We start from the raw sequence: 27,248 nt of genomic DNA, 5'->3' as shown, positions 1-27,248 counted from the left end.
TGGGAGATTTTTTTCCTTCCAGCAGAATTCCATTCATTAGCACCTTAAGGTGGCTTATGAAATTTTCCACAAGTGAAATACTCAGCAAATTTAAGAACCTTCTTAACTGTTTCCTCCTCATTATGGTGTCATTCAAAAATTAGTTATTGGCCACCTACCATGTGCTATGTTATGTACTCAGTACTAGGAATTCTGCTGTAACTATACTACCTAATTCTCTTCACATGTGTATTTCACTCCCAAAATCCTGGGCAAGGACCAATCAAAAGGGAACAAGTATGTGACATTTAAACCTCTGATTCTACTACACGCAGGATCTTCCCATGAGAAACAATCACTATTAACATAAATGTAGCAAGCAGACACAATATGTTAGGTAATTCTTCTGTAACTTAATATGTACACAGTCTTGGGGTTTCATCTGATCTTATAAAATTTTTTTGGCTTAGATTTTTGTATGAGTCAACAATACGCTTTTTATTTTTAATCAGGAAACATTTGCAAGAAGAATTCCACGTTTCTTGTGATATTTGTGGGCTCCACCATGTGCCAACAGCATTGTGATTTGTTCTTTTAAGGAATAGTGCTATTTCTGTGTTTTAAACCAAACTCAAATGTTCTTTCTTCTGCCTCGCCTGTAAATATGCGCAGAGATTCTAAAGCCACAAATGTAATGTCTGAGGTTCTGTGTAGAACTTATTACCATCTCGTTCTTACCTGGAGAGCTTATTGCAGGGCTCAGCATTTCTCCTCTAAAACATCTCCACTGCCACACTTCTGGAGTTTAAAGGATTTAAACAACAAAAATTCATTCTTCAGGCAGTAGATTGTTGGTGTACCTGTAACAACTCAGTTCATTAATACAGATGCAACCCATTATTAGATAAGTCTCCCCAAAGCAAGTAAGCACACAGCCTTGGGATTTCTTTGTAGCACAGATATGACACTGCCAGGTTACTCCCTCCCCACCCCTTGAGCATCATAAAGATTTGATGATGATGCAACAAGCATTATGCTTCAGGGAGTGTAAATCCCATACCTTTATGGACTTAGTTTCTTTTGCTTGGAAGCTTTACTTTAAAAAAAATAAAATAAAATAAAAAAATAAAAACCCTCACTTGTAGGGGCTGGGGGTGTGGCTCAAGTGGCAGAGTACCTTCCTAGCAAGTGCAAGGCCCTGAGTTCAAACCCCTCTACCACCATAAAAAACAACAATAAAAAAGAGAGTTAACTTTTGTCAACTAATCCTCCAAAATGCATTAGACATTTAAGATAATGTGTCTGAAGTTCATTTCAATTGTGATTTATACAAATGTATATATCCTGATGTTGCATTAAAAATTATCTGATCAGGGCACCAGTGACTTACGCCTGTAATCCTAGCTACTTGGGAGGCAGAGATCAGGAGGATCGCATTTCGAAGCCAGCCTGGGCAAATAGTTCAAGAGGCCCTATCTTGAAAATACCCCACACCAAAAACAGGGCTAGTGGAGTGCCTTAAGTGGTAGAGTGCCTGCATAGCAAGTGTTGAGGCCCTGAGTTCAAACCCCAGTACCGCAAAGAAAAAATTACCTGAGTTAGGGCCAGGCATAGTTGCACATGCCCATAATCCCAGCACTCAGGAAGCTAAGGAATGAAGATTGTGAATTCAGCACCAGCCTAGAATGGCAAGACCCTGTCTCAAAAAATAACAACAAAAAATTACCTGAGCCAGGTGCAGTGTCTTACACCTGTAATCCCACCTACTTGAGGGGCAGAGATCAGGAGGATCACAGTTTGAGGCCAGCCTGAACAGAAAGTAAGTGAGACCTACCCCCCCCAGCCCCAATCTCAAAACAAAACACAAACTTGGTCCTGTCATCCCAGCTATGCAAGAGGCATAATTAGCATCACCATCTAGACTGGGCCAGGTGAAAGCACAGGACCTTATCTGAAGAATAACTAAAGCATAAAGGCTGGGAACATGTCACAAGTGCAGAGTGTCTGCTTACAAAGTATGAGGCCCTGAGTTCAAACTCCAGTGCCGCCAAAAAATGAAATTGGAGGTCATGAGAGCATGTCTAAATGCTGAAATTTTATATAATTTCCTGAGTTAAAAAAAATTCAAAATTAGTGTTGCCTTTTTGCTTTTTGAAAGGTGTTGTTTGAAAACCAGTTTCCAACTCAGTTTTTAATTTTGATCAAGCCATATTTATATATTTTAATTTCATAGTTTATGAATTTTATGTTCTCCAAAGTGTTTTTTTGGTTTGAATCTTTTTGTTTTGTTTTTGTTTTTGTTTTTGTTTTGAGACATGGTCTTGCTATGTTGCCCAGGTTGGCCTTCAATTCATGATTTTCCCACCTTAGGCTTCTGGGATTACAGGTGTGTCCCACTATGCTCAGCTATGGTTTGGATCTTAAATGTCTCCCAAAAGCTCATGTGTTAAAGGTTTGGTCCCAGCAGATGATGCTATTGGTAGGCGGTAGAAACTTTAGGAGATAGGGCCTAGTTAGAGGGTGAAGGTCACTGAGGGTGTGCCCTTGACCCTTACCCATTTCCCCAATCAGTCAGTCTTGTTTCTGTCTCTCCATCTCCCCATTCCTTCCTGTCCTTATTGGCCATCATGAGGTGAGCAGCTTTGCCCCACCACACACTCCCTGCCATCATCTTCTGCCTTACCACAGGCCCAAACTGATGGAGCCAAGTGACCATGGACTTGGTCCAAGCCAAATTAAATCTTTCCTCCCTTTAAGTTGTTTTTCTCAGGCATCTTGTCACAGTGGAAAACTGACTAATACAGTCAAGCTATCATAGGTCTTTATTCAATTTAGTTGATCCTCATCTATCTCTTAGCCAATACCAAACTGTTTTGATTACCATAGTAACATAATAGGCCTTAATATAAGGTAGAGCAATGTGTCCTCTTTATTCTTCCTTTTTAAGGTCACTTTAGCTATCTTTGGGCCTATTTGTTGTTTTTGTTGTTGAATTTTAGAGTTATTTTATTTTTCTCTCCAGAAAATCTTACTGGAATTTTATTAAGAATTGCATTTAGCCTACAGATCAATTTCAGGAGAATTGACATCTTTACTATCTTTTGACATCTTTACCATGTTGCTTCTACTTATTTAGGTCTTCCTTTAATTCTTTTCATCAGCATCTTGTAATTGTCAGTGTGTAGATCCTTAACTGTTTTCTTTTTACCCAAACATTTCATTTTCTTTCTGTGGTCATAAGTGATTGTTTCTTCTTAACTTTAATTTCCATGTGTTCGTTGTTAGCATATGGAAATGTGATTTTCATAATTTTAATTTGTGTGCTATAACTTGCTTATTAGTTTAAAGGTGTTTTTTATAAATTCCTAGACTATCATATAATGCCATCTGCATATGACTACTTTTATTTGTTCCCTTCTGATCTGTGCTTTTATTTCTTTTTCTTGCCTTATTACAGTGGTTAGAACTTCTAGTACTGTGCTGACTGCAACTGCGAGAGTGACATCCTTACCTTTTGCTCCCTCTTAAGGGAAAGCATTCAGTCTCTCTCTGTTAAGTGGAATATTAATAGCAATTTTTTATACATTCTCTTTATAAAATTGAGGAAGCTGTCCTGTATTTGTAGTTTGCTGAGTTTTTATTGTGAATACAAGTTGCATTTTGCTAAGTGCTTTTTCTGAGTCCATTGATACAATCACATGATGTTTTCTTCTTTAGCCTCTTGATATTGATTGTTGAATATTAAACCAGCCTTACCCACCTAGAATGACTCCCACTTGGTGGTGATACATAATTGTTTTTATACTTTTCTATATTTAATAGTAATACTTTGGTAAGTATCTTTTAATCTATGTTTATGAGAGATTTTGGTCTGTAGTTTTCTGGTTTTGTATTGTCCTTGTCTGATTTTGGAGTCAGGATAATATTGACCTCATAAAATGAGTTGGAAAGTGTTCCTCTTCTGTTTTTTTTGAGGGGGGTTGTGTAAAACTTCATTTTTAATTCTTCCTTAAATGTTTGTTAGGATTCTCCAGGGAAATCATTTGGGATGGAAATTTCTTTTTCTGTTTTTAATTAAAAATTCAAATTTCTTTAAGGGTTATAGGACCATCTAGGCTGTTTCATCTTGGTTGAGTTTTGGTCATTTATGCCTTTTAAGAAATTGCTTTATTTCTTCTGTGTTGACAAGTTTATGAACATAGTATTTCCTTATGTCATTTTAATAGCTGCAGGATCTCTAGTGATATCACTTGGTTCATTTCTATAATTAATTTGTGTCTTCTTTTATCTTTATCAGTCTTGCTAAAGATTTATTCGTTTTACTGATCTTCTTAATCCTAGCAATGTTTTCAATTTTATTACTTTCCTCTTCTGTTCTGCCTACTTTATGTTTATTTTGATACAATGTTCCCATTTCCCTAAGCCTTTGCTCTGTTCCCTCTAAAATCTTCAGGGGGAATTCTAGCATCTCATTTCATCAACTATAGGCCATTCCCAGATGCTGAAGTAACAAGGTAAATCCTGAGGCATAGGTAAAGTACCCTTGTTGGCCCGATCAACCTGTTTATTCTCACCAGTTCTTGTGCTTAGAAACCAATGCCTTGTGTGCCCTCCAGGTTCCTGTTGATACGGTGAGGCAAAGCTGCCAGTGTGTGCCTCTTTTCCCAGGAGCTAGCCTTGTGATGATCTCTGGATCTTGCTGGAATTTAACTTCCTAGGGCCCTAGAGGCAATGAGTATTGGTGGTGGTTGGTCCTGAAAAGAATAGACAACTCCTGTCTTACCTTCCTGTCCTCCGTTTTTGAAAAAGCAGAGAGTTTCACTGTAACATTTCTATGTGTATATGTTTTATATTCTGAATTATATTCTCCACTTTTCTTCTTTCTACCATAGTCCTCTTCCTTTTTTTATGCTAATCTCAACAGATTTTAAAATTCTATATTCATTCTTGCATAGATAGTACATCAACCACATTCACTTTCTTCCTTCCTTTACCTTCCTCCTGTTAGTTAGTGCTGTCCCCTTAGCATGACCTGTTTTTCATTCTTTTTTTTTCTTTTTTTTTTTTTGTAGTACTGGGCCTACACCTTGAGCCATTCCGCCAGCCCTTTTTTGTGAAGGGTTTTTCTGAGCACTAGTTGCCCGGGCTGGCTTTGAACCCAGTCTTCCTGATCTCTGCCTCCTGAGTAGTTAGGATTATAGGTGTGAGCCACCAATGCCTGGCTCATTCTTGTCCTAGCATCTGTTCATTGTTCAAAGGGATTTTTGCCTTGGTATTATACCTGTACATGCATTGTACTTAAAGCAATGTATCCCCCCTCCACTGTACTTCCTCACTCTTTCCCCCTGTCCTGTGTTGTTTAAAAGTTTTCAGTGTGTTTCCTTGTCTAGGGGGTTGGTAGTAGTGTGGGGAGGGGGGGATATAAGGAAAGGGTGTAGGAATGTGAATATGGTAGAAATATTATGTACTCATGTATGAAACTGGAAAAAAGAGACATGTTGAAGCTATTCTAAGAATGGTGAGGGGGGATAAAGAAAAACAGGGGAGGGGATGAATTTATGATATATTGTAAACACTTTTGTAAATGTCACAGTGTACTCCCAGTACAATAATATGATAGTAATAATAATAAAAAAGAATAGCCACCCTACATAAAGCCATTGAAATATCTTTGTACTAGAGGATGCTAGTTTTTCCTAGAAGGTAGGAAGGGCTGTTTCTGATGTGAAGAAATGCTCAGAGATGTTAGAAGCTCAAGATTCTTAGATTGGTATCTATCCAAAGGCTCCCATCTCAAGTCTCAAGTTCCCTCTCCTTTCCAACCAGTACCTTAACCTTAGCATAAGCTACTTGATATAAATGCACCTTTACCTTGCAGGAGATTCCACAACCTCTACATTCAGGCCTCAACCATGTCCCTCAGAGCATCATAAAATAAGGATTCCTGGGCTGGTGGAATGGCTCAAGTGGTAGAGCACCTGCCTAGCAAGCATGAAGCCCTGAGTTCAAGCCCTAGTACCACCATAATAATAATAATAATAATAAATTAGGATTCCTTTAAGGCCACCATAGAAACTTTCTGACCTTCTAACCTTGCTGTTAGTTGAGATTTCAAGGCATGTAAGTAGAGGTTCTCTCCCTTTCCCTTCCGCCCCCCATTTCTCTTTGTGTGAGTGTGTGTGTGTGTGTGTGTGTCTCTCTCCTTTCTGTTTTGTTTTGATGTTTCATCAGCACAGTCAGAAAAAACTGTCTTACCCTACAAAGTTGAATTCACCATGATGCCATCATCTCTCCATCAGCTGCCTCAGCCACTTGACCTCCCACAGCCATGCAGTCCCTTAATGTTTGACACCTTGAGTGATCGTGATGCATGGCATGCCACCAATTAGCAGCTTCAGGGTGGCCTGTAGAGGTCACCTTCCTGGGCCACAGGGAAATACAGGAGCTGGACTGAGCAGAGGAGAAACAGAAAGCAATCAGCATAGGAAGTCTTGAGAAGACAACAGTAGACTATTCCCCCTCACCAGAGGATGGCACGTCTGGTGGGAAGACAAGGCATCTAATAGCTGGACTGCAGGGAGCAGGTCAGAGACCCGAAGGAGCTCATGACTCACTGTGCAAGAGTGCCCAGGCAGGAGCTTAAGACAGGATTCCTCTGTTACAGAAAATCCTTGAACTATGTTACCAGATTCTGGAACTACTACAAGCAAACTATGTAGGATAGTTCCTTAAAATTATATTGTTGAAGCCCTACAGTATATATGTGTCCTTGCTAAATTGGTGACATTTTCTGTTGCATGGTTTTTATAATATACTTCAAATTCTATAACTACATTATTGGTTTTAGTAAGCAGAATACAGAACAGAAAATGGAAAAGGCTTATTTTTCTCTAGCTGCTAACAGGGTTAGTGTCATCATGCAAACACTACTAATAGGGTGAGCACATACATGCACACACATGCCTCACCTGCTTCCAGGACTCAGTTTTAAAGGGATATTTACGTATGTATAAGGCAGCATGCTGACCATGCCTCATTGTTTATTTTAACAAAGAAAGATTGTCTTCAATGGCAAGAATCCAGACCCTTTAATCTTGCACTAACAGCACTCCTCTCTCCCTCTTCTTCCCTCACAGGAGGACAACTGTTAGTTTTGTGGCTTACTGCTGCTCCACCCAGTGTCTGCAGACTTTTGACCTGCTGAGTTGATAAACACTCAGGAACCTCCAGAGCACTGCCAGCATGACCCTGTGGCTGTCTGCATGTTGCACACTGTGTGCGCCAGGACCAGGAGAGTCCAACAAGGCCAGAACAGGTCCTTCTATCCAGTCCTGTCCAATGTGGGGACATGCAGAACTCTCTGGAAATGTCATAATTGGGCGGGCTTCACAGCAAAAATGCCTTCACCCTTCCCCTAAGTTGGAATATATCCTCTCCCAAATTAAGGACATTTTGTCTTCTGTGTTTTTTCTTTTTATGTGAGTGTGTCTCCTACGTAAGCTATTTAAGTTTGATGAGCTTCCCTACATATAATTCAAAGCAAGTTGCAATCCTTGAAGAACTCTTAATTTGATAATGTAGCCAAATTAACTTTTGAATGATACACCTTTAGTGATACTTCTCCTCTCTCTTTTTCCCTGGAGGATCATTTTCCTGAGAGATTATTCTCCATGGTTTCTCCAGTGAAAACTTGTCAGTTTTTAGTCTCAGCAAACCCCATGGCCTCAACAGCCCTGCATAGCAGGGTGGAGTCCCTAAGTTGGCGGCAAAGTCAGGCTCCTTTGGAGGCACCACAGGATCCCAGAGCACACACCCTCTGGAAAGTTACAGCCCTATTTGTAAGTTTGGCAATATATTAAGAGACTTTTAAGAGGGATTTTAAAAACAAAATTGTAGATGATAATGAAATATATTCTTATTTTTAAGAACTACAAAAAAATAGGTTTTGAAATTTTTTTACTTTTAAGTTTTTTTTTCTTTTATAAATAAGAATTTTGAGGAATATTTGGGCCTTTAAAAGATCTGATCATTTTCTTTGTAGATTTAAGCACTTTCCACATAATAAGTAAGGAAACACACACCAACATAAGACCTCCCTTGTTCTTGTTAGATGGGTTTAGAAATAAACTTAGACTGATTTTCAGATATCAGTGTTCCATGTGAAAAACTGACATCAGCAGCTTTAGCTACTAGTTTTTACAAGTACGTCCTATCTGCATTTGCCGCATACCTGGTATATGAAACTATTCATTTTGAACCTTGACTTCTTATTTCTTAAGCTGTTGTCCAGATATCACTGAGAAAATTCAGGGAAAGCAGGTCCAAATTCAGCCTTGTATTTTTTACAAAAAAAAAAAAAGTCCATAAACAGAAAGCCTGCACACCTACCCCTACCTGAGAGGCAGCTTCCTTATGGAGGAGTCATATATTTGATTTTCCTATATAAGGCTCTTACTTTGCTGCCAGATGTTCATCTGGTTGCTATAAAGTGATTCTTTCAAAAGTTGTTTTGTTTTTAATGTTAGTGATACAGTTTTCCATAAGACAGAACCAGAAGGAGAACCAAAAAGAGCTGCTTGGTTAGAAGAATTAATTTCAAAATTTTTCAGATTTGTCAAAAATGTGGTTGATAACATTTTATTAGCCACCTTAGTTCTTTAATGCTTGGCTCTAACAGTGCCAAAAATCCTACACTGTTACTGAGAAACGTGTGATCTCTTTACAGTCATACCACCTGCTGCCCAGAAAGCAGACTCCACGTAGAATGGTGAGGGCAGAAAGTTACCATGTGTGCCAACTGAATTTGCACTGCTCTTACTTCCTCTTGTCCCTTTCATAATTTGGCCTGTTCAGCCTTAACATTTCAAAGGCTTAAGAGGATAACAGGAACTAAAGGTCTGTATCAAAATGCACCACTTCTTTCATCCTTTGGAATAATTGAAGTTTCAGCATAACCCTACATGTGTATAAGTTGGCGGGTGAAAAATGTGGCATGAAACTTCACAGATGTGCTTCAACTCTAAGTGACTGCTACCTAGCATGTAAGTGACAGTAAATACAGTGCTACATCTTTCTGTTTCAACCTCAACCATGTTGTGTCTTAAAATGGAACTATGAAGTGTGCTAGCCTGATATTCAGAATTTCTCATTGAGATACGGTATGTGGTACTTTTGTTCTAACTTGTTTGAAATTTTACAAAGATGCTTATGTTCCAAACATTCTCTCTACCTGTTATAAACTACAGTGTATTGATCAGCGGTGACCTGGGCCAACAGCCTTCCAGTTATCTCACACCTAACCCTTGTATGTAGAAGCTGGGCTAAATTGATGGGAAATGGAACTTATTGTGGTTTCCCTGGTGCTGTTCATTATGGAAATTTTGTGCTGGAGTCACTTATGTCATTCTTAACCTTTTGATATTATAAAGAATGTTGTCTACTGAAGAAAACTTGCTCACACACTGCGTATTTGAATTGTGTCCAAGACTGCAGAAAAGTGAACTTAAAATTATTGTATATGTTGTGCTCTTGCTCTCTCTTTCCCTCTCCCCCTCTCACTCCTTCTGTCCCTCTTTCTTTCTCCCTCTTCTTCCCTCTCTCTCCTTCCACATGTTAGGCAAGCATTAAGCATCTTCCACTGAGGTGTGTTTGAAACCCCAGCACTATTTGGGGTTTTTTTTTTGTTTTTTTTTTTTGAGCAAGTTATTCTAGGTAGAAAAATACTTCATGCAATAATTGTAATGAAAAAAAAGTGAGCCATTTGGAAAGTGTAGTCTGTTCGGGTAAGCTTCCATCTGTGAGCTCATGTGTGGTTGTTTAGTGCCAAGTTTTAAAATCCAGGCTAGCCTCATGAAGCAGGCCTTCCAGCGATGCAGGACCAATGGGTCTATTTTAGTGGGGTACCCTATCAGTGTTCTTCAGCATGCCTAATTTTTACCATACCAAAAATCTTGACTCTATTACATTGTGTAAATGAAATATTGCATCTTCAAAAAAAATTTTTTTGCACGTAGTGCTGGGGATTGAACCTATGCCTTGTGCATAGCAGACAAGCACTGAGCCACACTTAAGCCATGAAATTTGGGGAGGTGTGTTTTCTTGGGAGGGGGTTGCAGTGCTGCAGTTTAAACTCAGGGCCTTATGCTTGTTAGGCAACTGCTATACCACTTGAGCCACACTCTCAGCCCCAATTAATATATATATTTAGTACACTTAAGAATAGTTTTAAGTACACAAGAGAGCTGAGCTGGTGGAGGATCCACTCTGGCTAATAGAGAAGAATGGTGAATTTTGTTATCTGGTTCTTTCTTGTGGAAAAATGAGAAGTACATTAAACACCCTCTAAAACCTCATCAGACTTGTTTAATGTCCATCCTACATACTATTTCTGGGGACTTTGCAAGTCAGTTTTATTAATACTGGAGTTATATTTCTCTTTCCTGAATTGAATTAAAACATCAGACATTCTTATTTTTACTGTAAAAACCCTACAATATATTACTTCAGAAATCAAAGCATTTTATTCAGATGATGTATACACATGGCTTTCTAACTGGACCTCACTGTTGCAATCTGACGTAATTAAATATTGAGATGTCAAGTCATTTCATAGGCTCATAAATGTATTCTTTTTAGGAATATCATTTAAATGTTTCCTTACATTACCCTGCTCATTTTTTATGGTTTTATTTTTGTTATACCCATTCACTCTGCCTACTCCCACTAAGGCTCTGCTAATTTCTCCAGGAACTCAGCAAATATATTGCCTTATCTTCAGAGAGGAGTTTCATAAAGTCTATACTCTTGAAAATAGCTCCATGTTTTTCTAAAAATCATTCAAGTCTGACTGTCCCTCCCCAGGAAGTACCTCCCTATGTCACCAGCTAATCTGAAAGTGACCCATGTATCTCTAGGAAAGGACTTGGTCACAGGCAAGTGACTGTTACCCTTAGTCAAGGAAAGAGAGTGCGTCACAATATGAGATGTACTGTTTGAAGCATGGCTTATGGTCCCTTACACTTCAGAGACTGAAAAGTACTGGCAGCACAGTATCGTGGTTGGGTAGTTAGTAGGAGGAGCATTTGGAGATTATATGTAATTAAGAGACAGGGATTGCTGGGGGATTTCACTCACTCACCTTACATTAAAGTAGGGATCATCCTTGCTACCTGTGTTAAAGAATATCAAGTTTTACTTCTCATAGCAAATTCTGCCTTCTGAAAAATGATGGCAACATTCACTTAGAGTGTGGCCATTGCCTAAAATCCATATTGTATCCAGTTTGGTTCACATGTTTAGAGAATAATTGCTGTTTATAGATTGTGCTTGAACTATGTGAATGCTCCAAAATGACAATGGTAGTGTCTTTATTGTTTTAAACAAACTCACTTTGTTAGGAAAGAAAAGGGGGCTTTAGATAGGTAAGTCATGACCAGCAAAAATGGTAGAGGAAGGACCTCTGAAAAATCTCCACCTCCCATAAAAGCAAGGAGAAAAATTGGCCCAAAATGTCAGAATGAACATTTTTCAGGATTCTGGAAATTACTAAAAGCTGCAACAACCCAAGGCATATTTATTTACTTAAGAGAAATGACTGAATTGCAGGATGAACAGTGAGCTTTGTGGTGGTTTACCTTGCCCTATTTCCATTCTCCCTTTCCGTCTCCACTGTGTCCTTGAAAGCCAACAGTAAAGGTGAGAAAGCAGGCTGGAAGCTGCTGAAGAGGGAAAAATGGGGTTGGACCTATTCAAATTATTTCCAGAGAATTGTCATTTGATCTATATGACAGGTCCCTGGAAGATCTCTCTTGTAAGACTGTCTTTATTTTACTGCTAGGTATGAAAAAGCTTTTTCTCTGGAATATTTGCTGAAAAAGACCCAGAGACAACTGATTAACATGGCTGCTTAAAGCAGTAGATAACCCTGGGAGCAAACAATAGACTAACCAAAAACTTAAAGCCTGGAGAATGAAGTGTTCAGAGAGATTTTGAAAATCTCTGACATTCCTGGGGGTTAAGTGGTCATGCACCTATGTAGGAGTTTGCACATGGTAAGGGTCATACTCTTACTTAGGAAAGACCTCCTAACACCCTAAGCCCTCCAGCCTTGAGTCTCTGCCCAGGCAGAGAGAGGAGCCAAAGGCGTCACCTTTCTGGTTGAGTTGAAGGAGTGTCCCAACACACACACACAGCCTCAGCACAGACTGAGAGACTTTCTGATTTTAAGTAGGGAAATCTGTCCAATTATTTGCTGATCACTAAACTACCTGAATAGAAACTTAATGTCCATGTGTTACAAAAAATAGAACCTGTACCAAAGGATTCAGAAGAGTCACTGAAACAAAAAACAGCAAATACAGCAAACTTTTAGCAGGGAGGTATAAGTTCCAAAGGTGAAAACACAATAATTGAAAAAATTGACAAGAGACACTCAACAATAGATTTGAGTGAGTAGAAGAAAGAATCAGCAAACTTGAGTATAACTCTATTGAATTTTTTTTAATCTGCTGTGAGGTACAGGAAAACAAAAAGAATGAAGAAAAATGAATAGAGCCTCACAGACCTGTGGGACATCATCCAGCATACCAATTTATGCATAATCTGAGTCTTAGAAAGGGAGGAGAGAAACAGGCAGAATACTTGGAATAGGTAATGGCCAGAGACTTTGAAATGTAATGAAACAACACGGATTTACACACTCAAGCTCAATGAATATAGGAAAAATTCAGAGATCCTACTGTGCAAAGAGAAGCTTGAAATGAGGAAGAAGTGACTTGTGTACCAGATATCCTTGTCAGAAGCAATTGAGGCTAGAAGGCAGTAGGATAACGTATTTTAAAGTGCAGAAAGCAAATGATTATCAAATAAGAATTCTATGTCCAACAAACTATTCTCAAAAATAAAAGGTATGGTGGCAGCACTTGAGGCTGCAGCAGGTGGATTGTGAAAGGCCAGCTTGGGCTACATAGCAAGTTCCAGGTTTGCCTGGGTTATATAGCAAGACTGTGTATGAAAAAGATAGTAAATTAGGACATTCCCAGTTAATGAAAATCAGTAGCAAGTCTCCCCTATAGGAAATACTAACGAGTTCATCAGGATGAAACCAAAAGAGATTATGCAATAAATCTACATAAAGAAGGAAAGAGTACTTGTAAAGATAACTGTATAAAGATATGTCCTAAAATCATTTTTGTGTATAATTCTCTACCCTATCTGATTTAAGAGGCAACTAAATGAAACATACAAATCTTTGGTGATGGGCACTAGACAACAGGACAAAGGAATGAGGTGGGAACAAGCCTACATAGGAACAAAAACATTTTTTAACAATTGAAATTAAGTTGGTTTAAATCCAAACTGTTTTAAATTAAATTAACTGTAATCATCAAGGAAAAACAAGAAGATAGCTAAAGAATGTGTAACGAAAGCTACAACAAGGAAAATAATAAAATACGCTAGAAAACACTAGGACAAAAGAAGGCATGGAAGTAATGGATGAGTAGAGGAACAGAGACAAAAGCCGTATAGAAAATAAATGGCAGACTAAATCCCACTTTATAAATAATTAAATAGAAAAATATCAAGCACACCAATAGAAAGGCAGAATATTGAATAGGTAAATATCATGGTCCAACCTATAGGGGAATTCAGTGACACAAGAGGTTGAAAGTAAGAAAACAAAAAAAGATACATAGTACAAACTAACAAAAAGGGAACTGAGTTGATACAGTAATACCAGACAAACTTTAAGATAAAATTTATTACTAGAGACAAAGATATTGCATAATAAGGGTCAGTCAAGAAGATATAATAATGCACGTATATGCACTGAAAACAGCCCCAAATACATAAAAGACTGGCAGTATGGAAAGAATAGACAATTCAACAGTAAATAGTTCATGGCTTCATTGCCTCACTTTCAATAAAGACTAGAGGGAGACAAGTCAAATAATAATAAAAGGCTTAAACAATACTCATGCTAAATAGACCAAAAACATCTATAGAGCACTCAACAACAGCAGAATGCACATTCTTCTCAAGCGCACATAGAACGTTCCCTGGAGTAAATAGGTCATTAAACAAATCTTAATATTTTTAATGGAATAGAAATCATACAAAGTATGTTCTTTGGCCACAATGTAATGAGGTTAGAAACCAATAGCAAGGAAATTTGGAGAATTCACAAATGTGTGAAAATTCAGCATTATCCTAATTTAACCAATGGGTCAAAAAAAGTCACAAGGAAAATTAGAAAGTTCCTTGACATTAATAAAAATGAAGAACTGAGCATATCAGAACTGAGGCAACATAGCAGCACTCGAAAGCTAATGAATGTATAGCCATAATTGCCCATAAAAAAGAAAGGTCTCAAATCAGTAACCGAGCCTCAACCTTAAGAAACTAGAAGACTAGCAAATCAAACCTAAAGCAAGCAGGACAAAGGAATAAAACAGATTAATGAAATAGAGAATAAAAAATATTACAGAAAATTGATGAAAAAATTGGTTCTTAGGGGAAGATCAACAAAGCCTTAGACTAGAAGAAAAAATGAAACTCAAATTGCTAAAACCAGGAATGAAAGATTACCACCAACATAACAGTAAAAGAATTAAAGGTAATTTGTGGGTACACAAATTAGAGAACCTACGGGAAATAGACAAATTCATAGACACAAAATTGACTCAAGAAGTAATAAAAAAATCTCCATAGACATGGATCCAAGCAAAAACAATATTTAAACAACAAATTTTCACAAACTTTTCCAAAACCTAAGAGGATGATATGCACCCAACTCCCCCTTTCAAGCCATTATTACCAACATGCCAAAATCAAGAAAAATAAAGATGTCTGTAGGCCAGTATCACTTTCTATTCATGCAAAAATCCTCAACAAATTACTTGCAAAACTGAACCCAGCAACTTGTAGAAAGGATTATGTACCATAATCAAGTGATGTTATCTTGGTAATACAAAATTCAACACACAAAAATCAAATCTACAGCAGCGCATTGCTGGAATATGGAGGGGGGGATGACACAATCTTTCTCCATATGTAGAAAAGCATTTAACATTTGACAAAAATCAGTACCCTTTTCTTATTAAAAAATATTTAAAATATTTTTAAAAGATTAAAAACAAAAACTTCCTCAACCAGATAAAGGACATCTATGCAAATATTATCACCATAGCTAATGTATTGGTGGCAAAATGCTATTAACTTCCCCAACCCAAGATCTGGATTAAGATAAAGATGCCTCTATTCAACCTTGTATTGGAGGTTCTAGCCAGGACAGTAGGCAAGATGAAAAAAATGGCATCTAGTCTGGAAGAGAAGAAACAATGTGTTTTCAGACAACATGAACCTAGTATATAGAAGATAATAAGGTATCCACATAAAAAACTATTAAGAGTTAAAAGGCAAATTTGCAGGATACAAGATTATGATACAAGAAAACAATTTTAACCCACAGAGTGGGAGAAATATTTGCCAGCTACACATCAGACAAAGGACTGATAACCAGAATATATAGGAAACTTAAAAAACTAAATTCTCTCAAAACTAATGAACCAATAAAGAAATGGGCAAGTGAACTAAACAGAACTTTCTCAAAAGAAGAAATTCAAGTGGCCAAAAAACACATGAAAAAATGCTCACCATCTCTAGCAAATTAAAACCACACTAAGATTCTACCTCACCCCTGTTAGAATAGCCATCATTAGCAACACCACCAACAACAGGTGTTGGCGAGGATGCAGGGAAAAAGGAACCCTCTTACACTGTTGGTAGGAATGTAAACTAGTACAACCACTCTGGAAAAAAATTCAGAGGCTACTTAAAAAGCTAAACATTGATCTACCATTTAATCCAGCAACACCACTCTTGGGGATATACCCAAAACACTGTGACACAGTTTACTCCAGAGGCACCTGCACACCCATGTTTATTGCAGCACTATTCACAATAGCCAAGTTATGGAAACAGCCAAGATGCCCCACCACTGACAAATGGATCAAAAAAGTGTGGTATCTATACACAATGGAATTTTTTTGCAGCCAGAAGAAGAATGAAATGTTATCATTCGCTGGTAAATGGATGGAATTGGAGAACATCATTCTGAGTGAGGTTAGCCTGGCCCAAAAGACCAAAAATCCTATGTTCTCCCTCACATGCGGACATTAGATCAAGGGCAAACACAACAAGAGGATTGGACTTTGAGCACATGATAAAAGCGAGAGCACACAAGGGAGATAAGAGGATAGGTAAGACACCTAAAAAATTAGCTAGCATTTGTTGCCCTCAACGCAGAGAAACTAAAGCAGATACCTTAAAAGAACTGAGGCCAATAGGAAAAGGGGACCAGGAACTAGAGAAAAGGTTAGATCAAAAAGAACCTAGAAGGTAACACACATGCACAGGAAATTAATGTAAGTCAACTCCCTGTATAGCTATCCTTATCTCAACCAGCAAAACCCCTTGTTCCTTCCTATTATTGCTTATACTCTCTCTTCTACAAAAATAGAAATAAGGGCAAAATAGTTTCTGCTGGGTATCAAGGGGGTGGGGGGGAGAGAGGGGGCGGAGTGGGTAGTAAGGGAGGGGGGTGGGGGCAGAGGGGAGAAATGACCCAAGCTTTGTATGCACATACGAATAATAAAAAAATAAAATTTAAAAAAACAGAAAACAATTTTATACATTAGCAGTGAACAACCCAAAAGAGGAAAATCTCATTTGTGATGGTATTAAAAGTAATAAGATACTTTTAGGATAAATTTAACAAAGGTCAAAAATGATACACTAAGAATCACAAAACATCATTGAAAAATTAAAAGAGGAACAGGATTAAAGAAATCCCATCTTTGTGTATTGAGGGGACTTATTATTGTTATAATACTCTCCAAATTAACCAACAGATTTAATGCAATCCCTAACAAAATCCCAGGTGTACTTTTTGAAGAAATGCACAAGCTGATCCTAAAATTTATACAGAAATACAGGAAACCCTGAGAAGCAAAATAATCTTGGAAAGAAGATGAAGATGTAGAATTCACACTTCCAAATTTCAAAACTTACTACAAAGCTACAGTACTTAAGACTGTATGGAACTGGCATAAGGAGAGACATATAAATAAATGTAGTATATTTGATATTCTAGAATGCAGTCATTGCATTTATGACTTGTTTAGTTAAATGTACTTGGGATTGAACTCAGGTTCTCATGCTTGTTAGGCAAACACTCCCACTACTTAGCCATGCACCCAGTCCTTTTGCTTTTAGTTTGCCTGGGCTGACCTTGAACAACAGTCATCCTACCTCTACCTCCCAAGTGAAGTAACTGGAATTGCAGTCCTGTGCCACCGCACCTGATTATGGTCAATTTAATTTTGACAAGGGTTTCAAGAGAACTCAATGAGGGAATGTATGGGTTTGGTTTTGTTTTTTTTTTTTAACAATGGTATTTATGCTGATCACATGCAACAAAAATGAAATTGGACACCTACTTCATACCATGTATAAAAATTGTCTCAAGCAGTTTACAGATTGAACTGTAAGAGCTAAATAAAATTCTTGGAGGAAAATATAGGAATAAACAAGATACTAGACTTAAGCCGTAGTTACTTAGATATGGCACCCAAAGCACAAGAAAAATAAAAAATGAATTTTACTTTATCAAAAAATTTCCTTGGGTTGGAATGTAGCTCAGTGGTAGAGCACTTGCCTAGCATAATTGAGGTCCTGGGTTTGATCCCCAGCACCAAAAAGAAAAAAGAAAAGACAAAAAAAAAAAAATAAGTACCTCAAAGGATACTGTCAAGAAAGTAGAAAGTAAAAGCCTACTCACAGAATAGGAAAAAATGTTACAAATCATATATCTGAAAAGGGTCTAGTATCCAGAATATGTAAAGAACTCTTACAGCTCAACAGTAAAAAAGAAAAAATTCAAATAAAAAACAAAAGATTTAAGTAAGCATTTTTCCAAAGAAGATTGGATACAAATATCCAAAATCAGGTGAAAATATACTCAACACCATTATTAGTCATTATGGAAATGAAATCAAAACCATAAGATACCACTTAACCTCCTGCAGGATGATCACTTTTTAAGGTGGACAATAATAGGTGTAGACAAGAGTGTGGAAAAATTGAAACCTTACGTCGTTGGTGGAAATGTGTGACCTATACAATGCTGGCTTGGCTGCCGTAGAAAATAGTCTGGCAGTTTCACAAATGTTTAAACTGAAGCCGGGCGCTGGCGGCTCATGCCTGTAACCCTAGCTACTCAGGAGATAGAAAGCAGGAGGATCTCGATTAGAAGCCAGCCCAGGCAAATAGTTTGAGAGACCCTACCACAAAAAAGGGCTGGTGGAATGGCTCAAGGTGTAGGCCCCAAGTTCAAGCCCCAGTACTGCAAAAAAAAAAATGTTTAAACTGATACCATATGACCACCAATTCCACTCCTAAGTACCTAAGAGAATTGAAAACATGTCTACACAAAAACCTGAACATATATTTTCATAATAACCAAATCCCTCAATAGAGGAATGGCAGAATAAAATGTGGTATATCCATATGATGGAATATTATCCAAGCATAAAAAAGAATGAATTTACTCACACATACCATCACATGGATGAATCCCAAAACGTTACAGAAAAAAGTAATGAAAAGAGCCACATGTAAGATGATTCGATTCATATGAAATGTCCAGAATAAGAAATCCATAGGGACAGAAAGTAGATTAATGATTGCCAAAGGCAGAGGGGAGGGAAAATGGGTAGTGACACTAATGCATATGGGGTTTCTTTGGAGGATAACGAAAATTGTCTGAACTGAGGTGAATTTCATGACAGGAGAATTGTATCTTAACTTAAAAGTCAAACCTAATAATGAAACTCACTTTACATATCTGTTCATAAACTTTTTGGATGGACCAACAGTCTATCGAGAAGCCATGAAAGGAAGGAATTGTACTGCTGTGGCCTTGTCAAATGAATGGAAACTTGATTCAAGTGGCACGTCTAGTTTCACATTCTGTCCTCAGTCAGTTCATCACTGAGAAAAGCAACTTAAAAGAGGAAGGATTTATTTTTGGCTCACAGTTTCAGATACTTCCACCCATGGTCAACTGGCTCCATTGCTTTAGGCCTGAGATGAGGCAGAACATGATGGTGGCAGGAGCGTGTGTCACTTCAAGGTGGCCAGGAAGCAAAAACAGAAAGGGCCTCTGGACAAGATAAAGCCTTCAGAGTCACTCACTATCACTGCCAGTAACCCATGCCCTCCAACTATGTCCTTCCTCCGATACCTAACAGCCCATTCAGCTATGCACGCACCAATGGATTAATTCACTGATGAAGTTAGAACCCTCGTGATCCAGGCCCTTCTCAGCAGCACCATCATCTGGGAAGCAATCCTTCAATACATTAGCCTTTGGGGAAATCACTTCATATCTTAACCATAACACTGGTTAACACCAACACCAGACCAGTACTGCAATAATTGAAAACTCCAAATGGTGAGTCTTCCCACTCAATTCACCAGTGATCATTCCAGTGAAGGCCCTCAACAGCCAAGTCACTGAGCAAAAGACACCAGGAAATGAATGCATTTGAAAACACAATCAAGAGAAAAACTGTAAAGTTCTAGAAAGTACTCTTCTATAAAGTAGTTAGAAGTCATATTTGCCTTTTTCCTAGTCTTCCTAGACTATTTTTGGTATCATTCTTTTATCTAGAACAAAAATGTACAGGGAAGAATTATTTACTAAAGGTCCTATCTTTTCAGCAAAATTATTAAATATTTGTGTTTATTGTATCAAGTATTCCCAAAATAGTTTAACCCAATGCTAATCATAATCCTCTGAACTTGATAAAGTTTGCTGTTGGATTCACTGGCCAAAGAATTACACCCTCTTTGATGATGTGCAGTCTAATTTGGTAGATCAAAACTACGGTTAGATTATAAATAAATTATAGGTAGTTTTAAACTGTCTATAGAAAACAGTAGTTATACTTATCTTCAGGTATGTATTCTTTAAGTCCTTGGTCAGCTGGCAAAGAATTTTAAGAAAACGTAAAATCCAGCTCTGATATTATTAATATGATCTTACTACTTAAAAGGATCTAGGCAAGCCATGTTCTGAGCTATTATGATGAGTCCTAAACATTGGTGAAATAATCCAATAATTCAAAAAAGTGCTGGGTAGGGCTGGTGGCATGGCTCAAGTGTTAAGAGTCCCTGCCTAGCAAACATGAGGCCCTGAGTTTAAACCCCAGTACCAGCAGAAAAATAAATAAAAATTTACAACAAAAAAGTGCTTGGTAGACTACCTAAGAGGGAAAACCTGCTCTCTTTCTTTTAGTACTAGAGTGTACCTTAATCCTAGTCTCTCTTCTCTTTTTTTAAATAGTTCCTCATTAAAATTAAAGACCCTTTTTCTCATTACAAGAGCAACTCTTCAGGCTAGAGAAAAGCATAAAGAAAAAGCTTAAAATCACAGCAATGCCCCCATTCTGGGATGACTGTCTTTTCGCTCTTGTAAATTCATACATGCGAACTTACATAAATGACATCTTATCATGCAAACTTTTATAGCCTTCTTTCTTCACCTAATATACCATGAAACTCCTGATAGATGATAGATGTACATAACCACTGCACCAACATTATTATTCTACCTACATTATTTAATATGTTATATTTATATGTATATTTAGTGTAATTTAGACCTAATATTTTTCATTTCTATCATATTTGAAAAATATCAATTTCTTCCTGTTTCTCTCTCTAGGTAGTACCAACTTATTTGAGGAAGCAGATGGAGATTAACTCTTTTCTAAGCAAATATTAGATTGCTACTACGGTTATAAATGCACATTATCAATTTAGCTCTTCCTACCAGGGCAACCTTGGAAAATGTTATCCTTTTGTTTAACATAAAATTCATTCATTACTAGAAACACTTCAAATATAATTTAATTCAAAATGTACTTTTCTTTGGTACCTATCTAATTGCCAGAGCCAAGTACAGTATCCAGTGGAGGGTTTTCTCAAAAATCATCTCGACTGTTGCTTAAGGACAACAATAAAGTGAGTTGAGGGTTGATCAGTTAAAAGTTGTTTAATACTAAATCCACAGTATTAATTCGTGAATCTGGGAACACTGAAAAAATGAGACAAGGGATCCAGCGTTAGTTTAAGCGAGCAGCTCAGAGAAAAAGCTGAATGGTATCAAAAGTCAAGGCGCCAGCAGCAGGCCAGGCTGCCGCTGCAGAAGAGCAGACCGCACCCTTTGGGAGTCTTCATGACTGAGAAATTCTGCAGACAGTGTGTGAAGCATACAGAGACTGGAGTGAGGAGAGAACAGGGTGAAGGAGGCTGGAGGATGAAAATACCACCATCCAGAAAAAAGGCATTTCTTAAAACAAATGAGCACAATTTTACCAGTGCCTGTTTTCTTGCCATCTTTTGTTGTAACAATGTACACCCTATTTAGTGAAAGAAAATCCACATTTAAAGAAAGCCATGCTGTGCTTTGGGACCCACAATGTCCTCTGGCCTACACTCATAGTGCCTTGATGCTTCTGGTGCTGGCACTCACCTGCCAGCAGCTGAGATTGACCTGGGTATGTCTCCAGGGGCACGGTGGTGATGCATCTTCCAAAAAGGATTTGAGTTCAGTGTTTAGAAACCAAGACTGTGAGTGTTTACCTTGTGAGAGGCTAAGCTGAAGGAAAGCCCTGAGATTTTTCTATGTCACTAAAACAAGCCCTGAACAAAGGAGATATGATGCTATTTCAGAAATGGTACATGTTTTTTTTTTATTTTATTATTCATACGTGCATACAAGGCTTGGGTCATTTCTCCCCCCTGCCCCCACCCCCTCCCATGGTACATGATTCTTAACAGAAAAAACATAATTCCCTGGGTTTGCAGTGTTTGGCAGAGGAAAAGACATGCAGAAATTCATTCTAAAGGTAAATATGGAAATGTGAGATTAAAGAGCAAGAATCATGTCTTGTCACAAATATCAAAAGGAAGCAAGAAGTAACTTGATTTTGCCTGTGCCTCTGGCTGCCTCCAGGAGTTCTCTTAATTCATCTGCCACTTTCCTTTGGGACACTCTTGCCCAGTCCCTTATCTTTGCAAGGATCTCACTGATGCATCTGAGTTGGCAAACCTGTTTCAGAGGAGGTGGAAATTCCTCAAATAAAATTCATCATGCCCCACCACACCTCACCCTTAGGTTTCTTGCAAGATCTTCCTTCAGTCCCTTTGCCAAAACTGTGGTGTACAAATGTAGATCACTTCTACTTCAGATCATGTCCTTCAGATCATGTCACCTGATAGAAGGTGACACCTATCAAAAGCATCGATTGGCTATCAATGCTTCCTTGTGGTGGCTATAATCCTCACATTGCACTCTCCACATTACCAATATTAAAATAATTTAAATAATCTTGTACAGAAAGACTCTTCAAGAAAAGTCTGAGAGTTTCCTGTGGACCACTTTTATGTCATGCTTTTCAGTAGAGCCTTGAAGATCCACTGTAACTGGAGCGATCAATTTGAAAGCCTCACTTTGAATCATTACCATAGCTGGTGAGACAATAAACACTTCAGAGCTTTGGGTAAAAAGCTACTTGCCTTTTGAACCTGCAGCTTCCTCACAGCAAAACTTTTTAGTGTTACTTCTGCTTTCCAAAGAAATAGACAAAACATCCACCACTAAATGATGTCCTGGCTCCTCTGAAGAAAAGAAAAAAAAATCCAAATGAGACTGAAATCTAGGAAGGGAGCCCACCCAGACCAGCAAAGCCACTCCAGGCCTATTCCCTTTGTGAAGAGTTTTTAAAATTCTCTTTCTGACTCTACCTCACCCTGTAAGAAGAAAGGAAGAATTCAAGGTATAAATAATGAATTAAGATAGACATGATCATGATGCCATATCTAAAAGCAGCCAGTCATACTTTAAAGCTCCTGGAGTTGGTTCGTTAGCTTTTTGGCCTAGATAGAGGTTTGAGGAAATAATCACCTTAGTTCTAAAAATATTCTCCTGCTACTAATTCAATTAAAAGTATCAGGAAAGCTTAATTAAGCTTTCTAGGTTGTTAAAAGTCTGCTACCAGCAAAATATACTATTCTTGGAGTGCCAAAATCAAGTGGTAGGTAACAACTGAAATACTGCCAGTCAAGAAACGTTGGTCCCTTCCTGGTTCTGAGCACGGAGCCCATTATCTGAGATTTTTAACTGAGCAAAACCCAAGACAGGCCAGCAGAAGAGGACCGGGTTGTACTAGCAGCGTCAGCCCAAGGAGAGGGGAATTGACAAGAGGCCAGATTCCTTCAGGATATTTGGGACTAGTTGAAACCATCCTACCCCACCTTGCTTTGATGATGGTGATTGATGAGATAAGTTTTAATTTTTCAGCACCTGGTGTTAACAAGGCAGACTTCACAGCATCAAAACAACAAAGGCAAAAACCAAAACATCATTTACAGATTGGCAACGTGTCAGAGCAGAAAGTAGAAAGGTGAGTAGAGGGATTTCATTCCCATTTCCAGACACCATAAATGAGAAAAAGTAACCTGCCAAAAAGCCACACGAGACAAGAAGGGAAACTGTTGGTGGTGGGCTTTGTAGAAAGTCACCCACAGGCAGGGCCAGGCTACTGTTTAAGTGACTGGAAAACTGTATGGCCAGGAGACATGATCAGAAACCCCGCTCCATTCCCCCACTGGGTGTCAGTCCCCCTCTCCTCTACCAGTCCCTTAGTGCAGGGCAGCTGTGTCCATCTGCACAGGACCACTCTACAGTCACAAACAGTCCTGATGTCAGAAGATAACCAAGGTTTCCAATGTGCTGAGCAGTCAGCTGGAACAGGATTACAACATAGGGATGCAGTCTCTCTCCTGTCCTGAGGACAGATATTTTCCCCCATGTTTGTTACAAGAGTTTTGTGATGCCAACAAACATAGAGAAGCTGTAGCTAAGATTTCAAAACTGATTGTAAAAGAGCCAAGGCTAAAACTCCATTCACTCATTCGTGTACCACCCAGGATACACTTTCAAAATGGCAGGTGCTGTGCTAAGCTGTACGACTCAAGAGTGAGCAGTACAAAGCTACGGGGGCCTGCTTCCAGAGAAAGAAAATACACAGGAAACCAAAACAGACCCACCTAGAAAGAAAGTCCCAGGACGGGGCTGGGATGGGCAGACCTGGCCAGGGAGTCTGAAAGATGAGAAGCAACCAATCAGGAGAGGAGCTGGGGAAGAATGTTCCAGGAGGAGGAATGATATGACCAGGACTGAGCAAAGACCAGAGTGATTGAAAGATAGGAAATGGTGGACAGAGTGGAGCAGGTGAGGCAGGGGCTGTCAACAGCCTGCTAAATCCATGGTGGTCTCTTCCCCAAGGACAATGAATGAGGGGCCATGAGTGTTTAAGGCAGTTTAACACATTGTCACACTTTCCATGGGAGCTGTGGAGGATGGAGGCAGAAGTGCTAGGGCTCCAGGGGGAGATGACTGTGACTTGGACTAGACCAGGGCAGAGATAGGGAGAGGTGGACAGCAGACAGAGGAGGTGGCAAGGTAAAAGGACAGGACTGGAAATGAGGGAGGGATGAGGGGGTGAGGGTACCCTAGGTTTCCACCCAACTCTTCCACTCCCCACTCCTCTCCACCTCATTGTCTACTGCTCCTCCTCCCTACTCCAGCTGCCCCACCACCCTCTGACACTGTGTCCCAACCCATGGTGTTCCCAACACCCCCCTGGTGCTACCAGTGATCTTTACCCCAATGACTTCTGACCTTGAATTCTGGTCAGCAGGCTTGATACCCCCTGCCTCTGTGTCTCTGACTCCTGCTTCCATCCCCTCAGCCTGCACAATCCCTATGATGTTGGATCAAGGGACTACGTGACTCTGTCTCTTGTGGTCAGTCACACTCCCACAATGGCCTTGAAGGGGACTTCTCCGTGTCTACCTCTGACCACACCCCTGAGGCCTGACCTCTGCCCTCAGTCCCACAAAAGCCCCAACTGTTCATTTCAGATAAGATGTGGTGGGTGATAGCTGTACAACTCTGTAAATATACTGAAAATCCTTGGATTCTATACTTAAAACAGGTGGAATTTATGTTACATAAATTATACTTCAATGAAGCCTTAAGAAACAAAGAGGAAAAGCTCAGAAACTCTCTGCCCCCCTACCTAACCTCCACATCCATGTCCTTTTCACCAGGGAGCCTCCACCTGCCTTCATGAGTCACTCTTGACTCTTGTCTCTGACTAACTTCCTAGGACCAGAAAGTTTCCAAAGTTGGCCAACTCTCACCCCCCCAGTATTTGTCAAACCACCCACCTTAGTCCACATCATACACCCATAAAACCCTTCCAGAACTCTCTTGTCAGTCGGTGGTTTCCAGCATAGGCATCACCAGCTGGAGAGCATAGGCACCTTTAGGAGGAGGCTTTGTGCTGTTGCAGGATCCTAGGGTCTGTCAGCATCAGTGGATAGGGAGGAATGCAGAGTAGCTCCATATAGCAAAATGCCCCTGGTCCTACGGGAATTTAGAATGTCCCATCCACAGTCTCTCATATACTGAGATGTCTGGCTGTGGTCACCCACCTAATGCTCCTTCATTCTTGTACCAACCCTTTCTTCTGCTTTTGTTTTCATGAGTTTTTTGTACAGGATGGCTTCTGATCTTCTAACTGTTTCATAGTACTTATATTAACTTACTCCTATCTAGACATCAGCAACCACTTGCTGTCTTTATGATGGAAGACAATCTAGTGACACTGGGGATTGTCACTGTGTCACTCTGGGGTCCAGCCCCCTTCCTCCAGAGGCCTCTGAGCTTGGCCTCCCCTGGGACAGGTGGTTTCTCTGCCACTTTCCTGGGGCAGGGTCTCTAGTTGCCAGACAGCTGGCATTCCCAGATGACTCCTACAAACAGCTGGCACCCCATCCAGACTTGTTGGCAGCTAGTGGCCTGGGCATTCCCCTGGTGGCAGAGCTGATTTCTCATGCAGGCCCTGTGAAAGGGGACAGTTACAGACATGGAGCCTCCATTGAACCAGCACCTGCCAGGCCCTGCTCTCTGCAGGGTGCAGGAGTATGGGGGTCATGCCATCCCCTCTCCTGCTGACTTTGGCTTAATAAGGGTCCATGGCCCCAATAAGACCTGTTTTATTTCTGTGCCAGTGATGGTGAGCTGTCTAGCCTCAGCCCTGGGAACACACATGGCCACCCGAGGCTTATTCTTGGCCCTCTGAGTTAGACACCTTTGGACCCCTTCCCTGAGCCAGTCAGCAGCAACCTCTTTCCTGTTTCACTCTTATAACATTTGATCTGTAGCTCCTGAAAGATATAAATCACTTTCTTCTTTTCGCACCTGGGTCTCGTTTCTCCCCTGAGCAATACCTCCTATGTAATCCATAAAGAGCAGATGCAGGAGTGATCCTGTCATTCTTAGACTATTTATTGAGTTCCTGTGAAGCATGGCAAGGTAGATTTTATTCCAGACCACTGCTGTCGGTAGAAACCCACTGCAATGGAGTCTTGCAGCCTAGGGGAGAGATTGGGACAACTCAGAATCCAGCACGGGCAAGTAGGAATTTATGGCCAAGGAACAGGGTGGGGTTATCAGATGGAAAATTACTAAGAGGAAACATCAGGGACAAGGGGGATGCTGGCTAAACCGACTTAACAAGATTCTTGTTGAAGACAGGCCAGACTGATCTGGGGACAGTGGAGGATGAGGGAAATTAATCAGATACAGAGGGCAAGCAGATAATCTGATTTAGCAGGTTCTTCACTAAAACTGGACTTTACAAAGAAATGCACAATGGATCTAGATGAAGATTGACGAGTCACATCACACTGAAGTTTGGTCGAGAAATAAAAATATATATATACATATTTGCCAATGCACATGTAAGAAACATAGTCTATGCCTTTGGGAAGTTCATAATGTATTCATTTGTCATCACTGGAATGAAGACAGTAAAAAGGGGGAACAGAGGGAGAGGAGAGGCTACACTATAGTAAAATAAGGCTTAAATGCTACCCTGTTCAAATGCACTGTTGGCTCTAGTTGGGGACATGATGACACAGTGACTGCAGCCTTAGCCTGGGTACTAGCTGAGCATTCCTCCCCAGGAACTTTCTCTTGGTGAGCCTGATAGGGTACCATCTGAATGTCCCCTCAACACTTCCTTCTGCTGCTAGATTGGAGAGGAAGAAGTAGGAGCCGTGAGAAGCTC

The 27,248-nt window shown here is 39.5% G+C and overlaps 1 protein-coding gene across 6 annotated transcripts in view; it reads left to right on the top strand.

Annotated features, from left to right (window-relative positions):
• Positions 1-10,622, top strand: part of Lrrc28 (leucine rich repeat containing 28) — a 136,316-nt gene extending 125,694 nt beyond the window's left edge. For all 6 annotated transcript variants that reach the window (XM_074061577.1, XM_074061575.1, XM_074061574.1 and 3 more), the window contains one exon: positions 7,116-10,622. In XM_074061577.1, coding sequence (XP_073917678.1) covers positions 7,116-7,188 — 73 coding nt within the window. In that variant the 3' untranslated portion in view covers positions 7,189-10,622. The remainder of the gene's footprint in view (positions 1-7,115) is intronic.
• Positions 10,623-27,248: the final 16,626 nt, after the last annotated feature.

Source organism: Castor canadensis, chromosome 19 (assembly GCF_047511655.1).
Source record: "Castor canadensis chromosome 19, mCasCan1.hap1v2, whole genome shotgun sequence".
NCBI lineage: Eukaryota > Metazoa > Chordata > Mammalia > Rodentia > Castoridae > Castor > Castor canadensis.
Note: the sequence above shows the minus strand (reverse complement) of the source record. Positions and strands in the feature narration are given on the sequence as shown.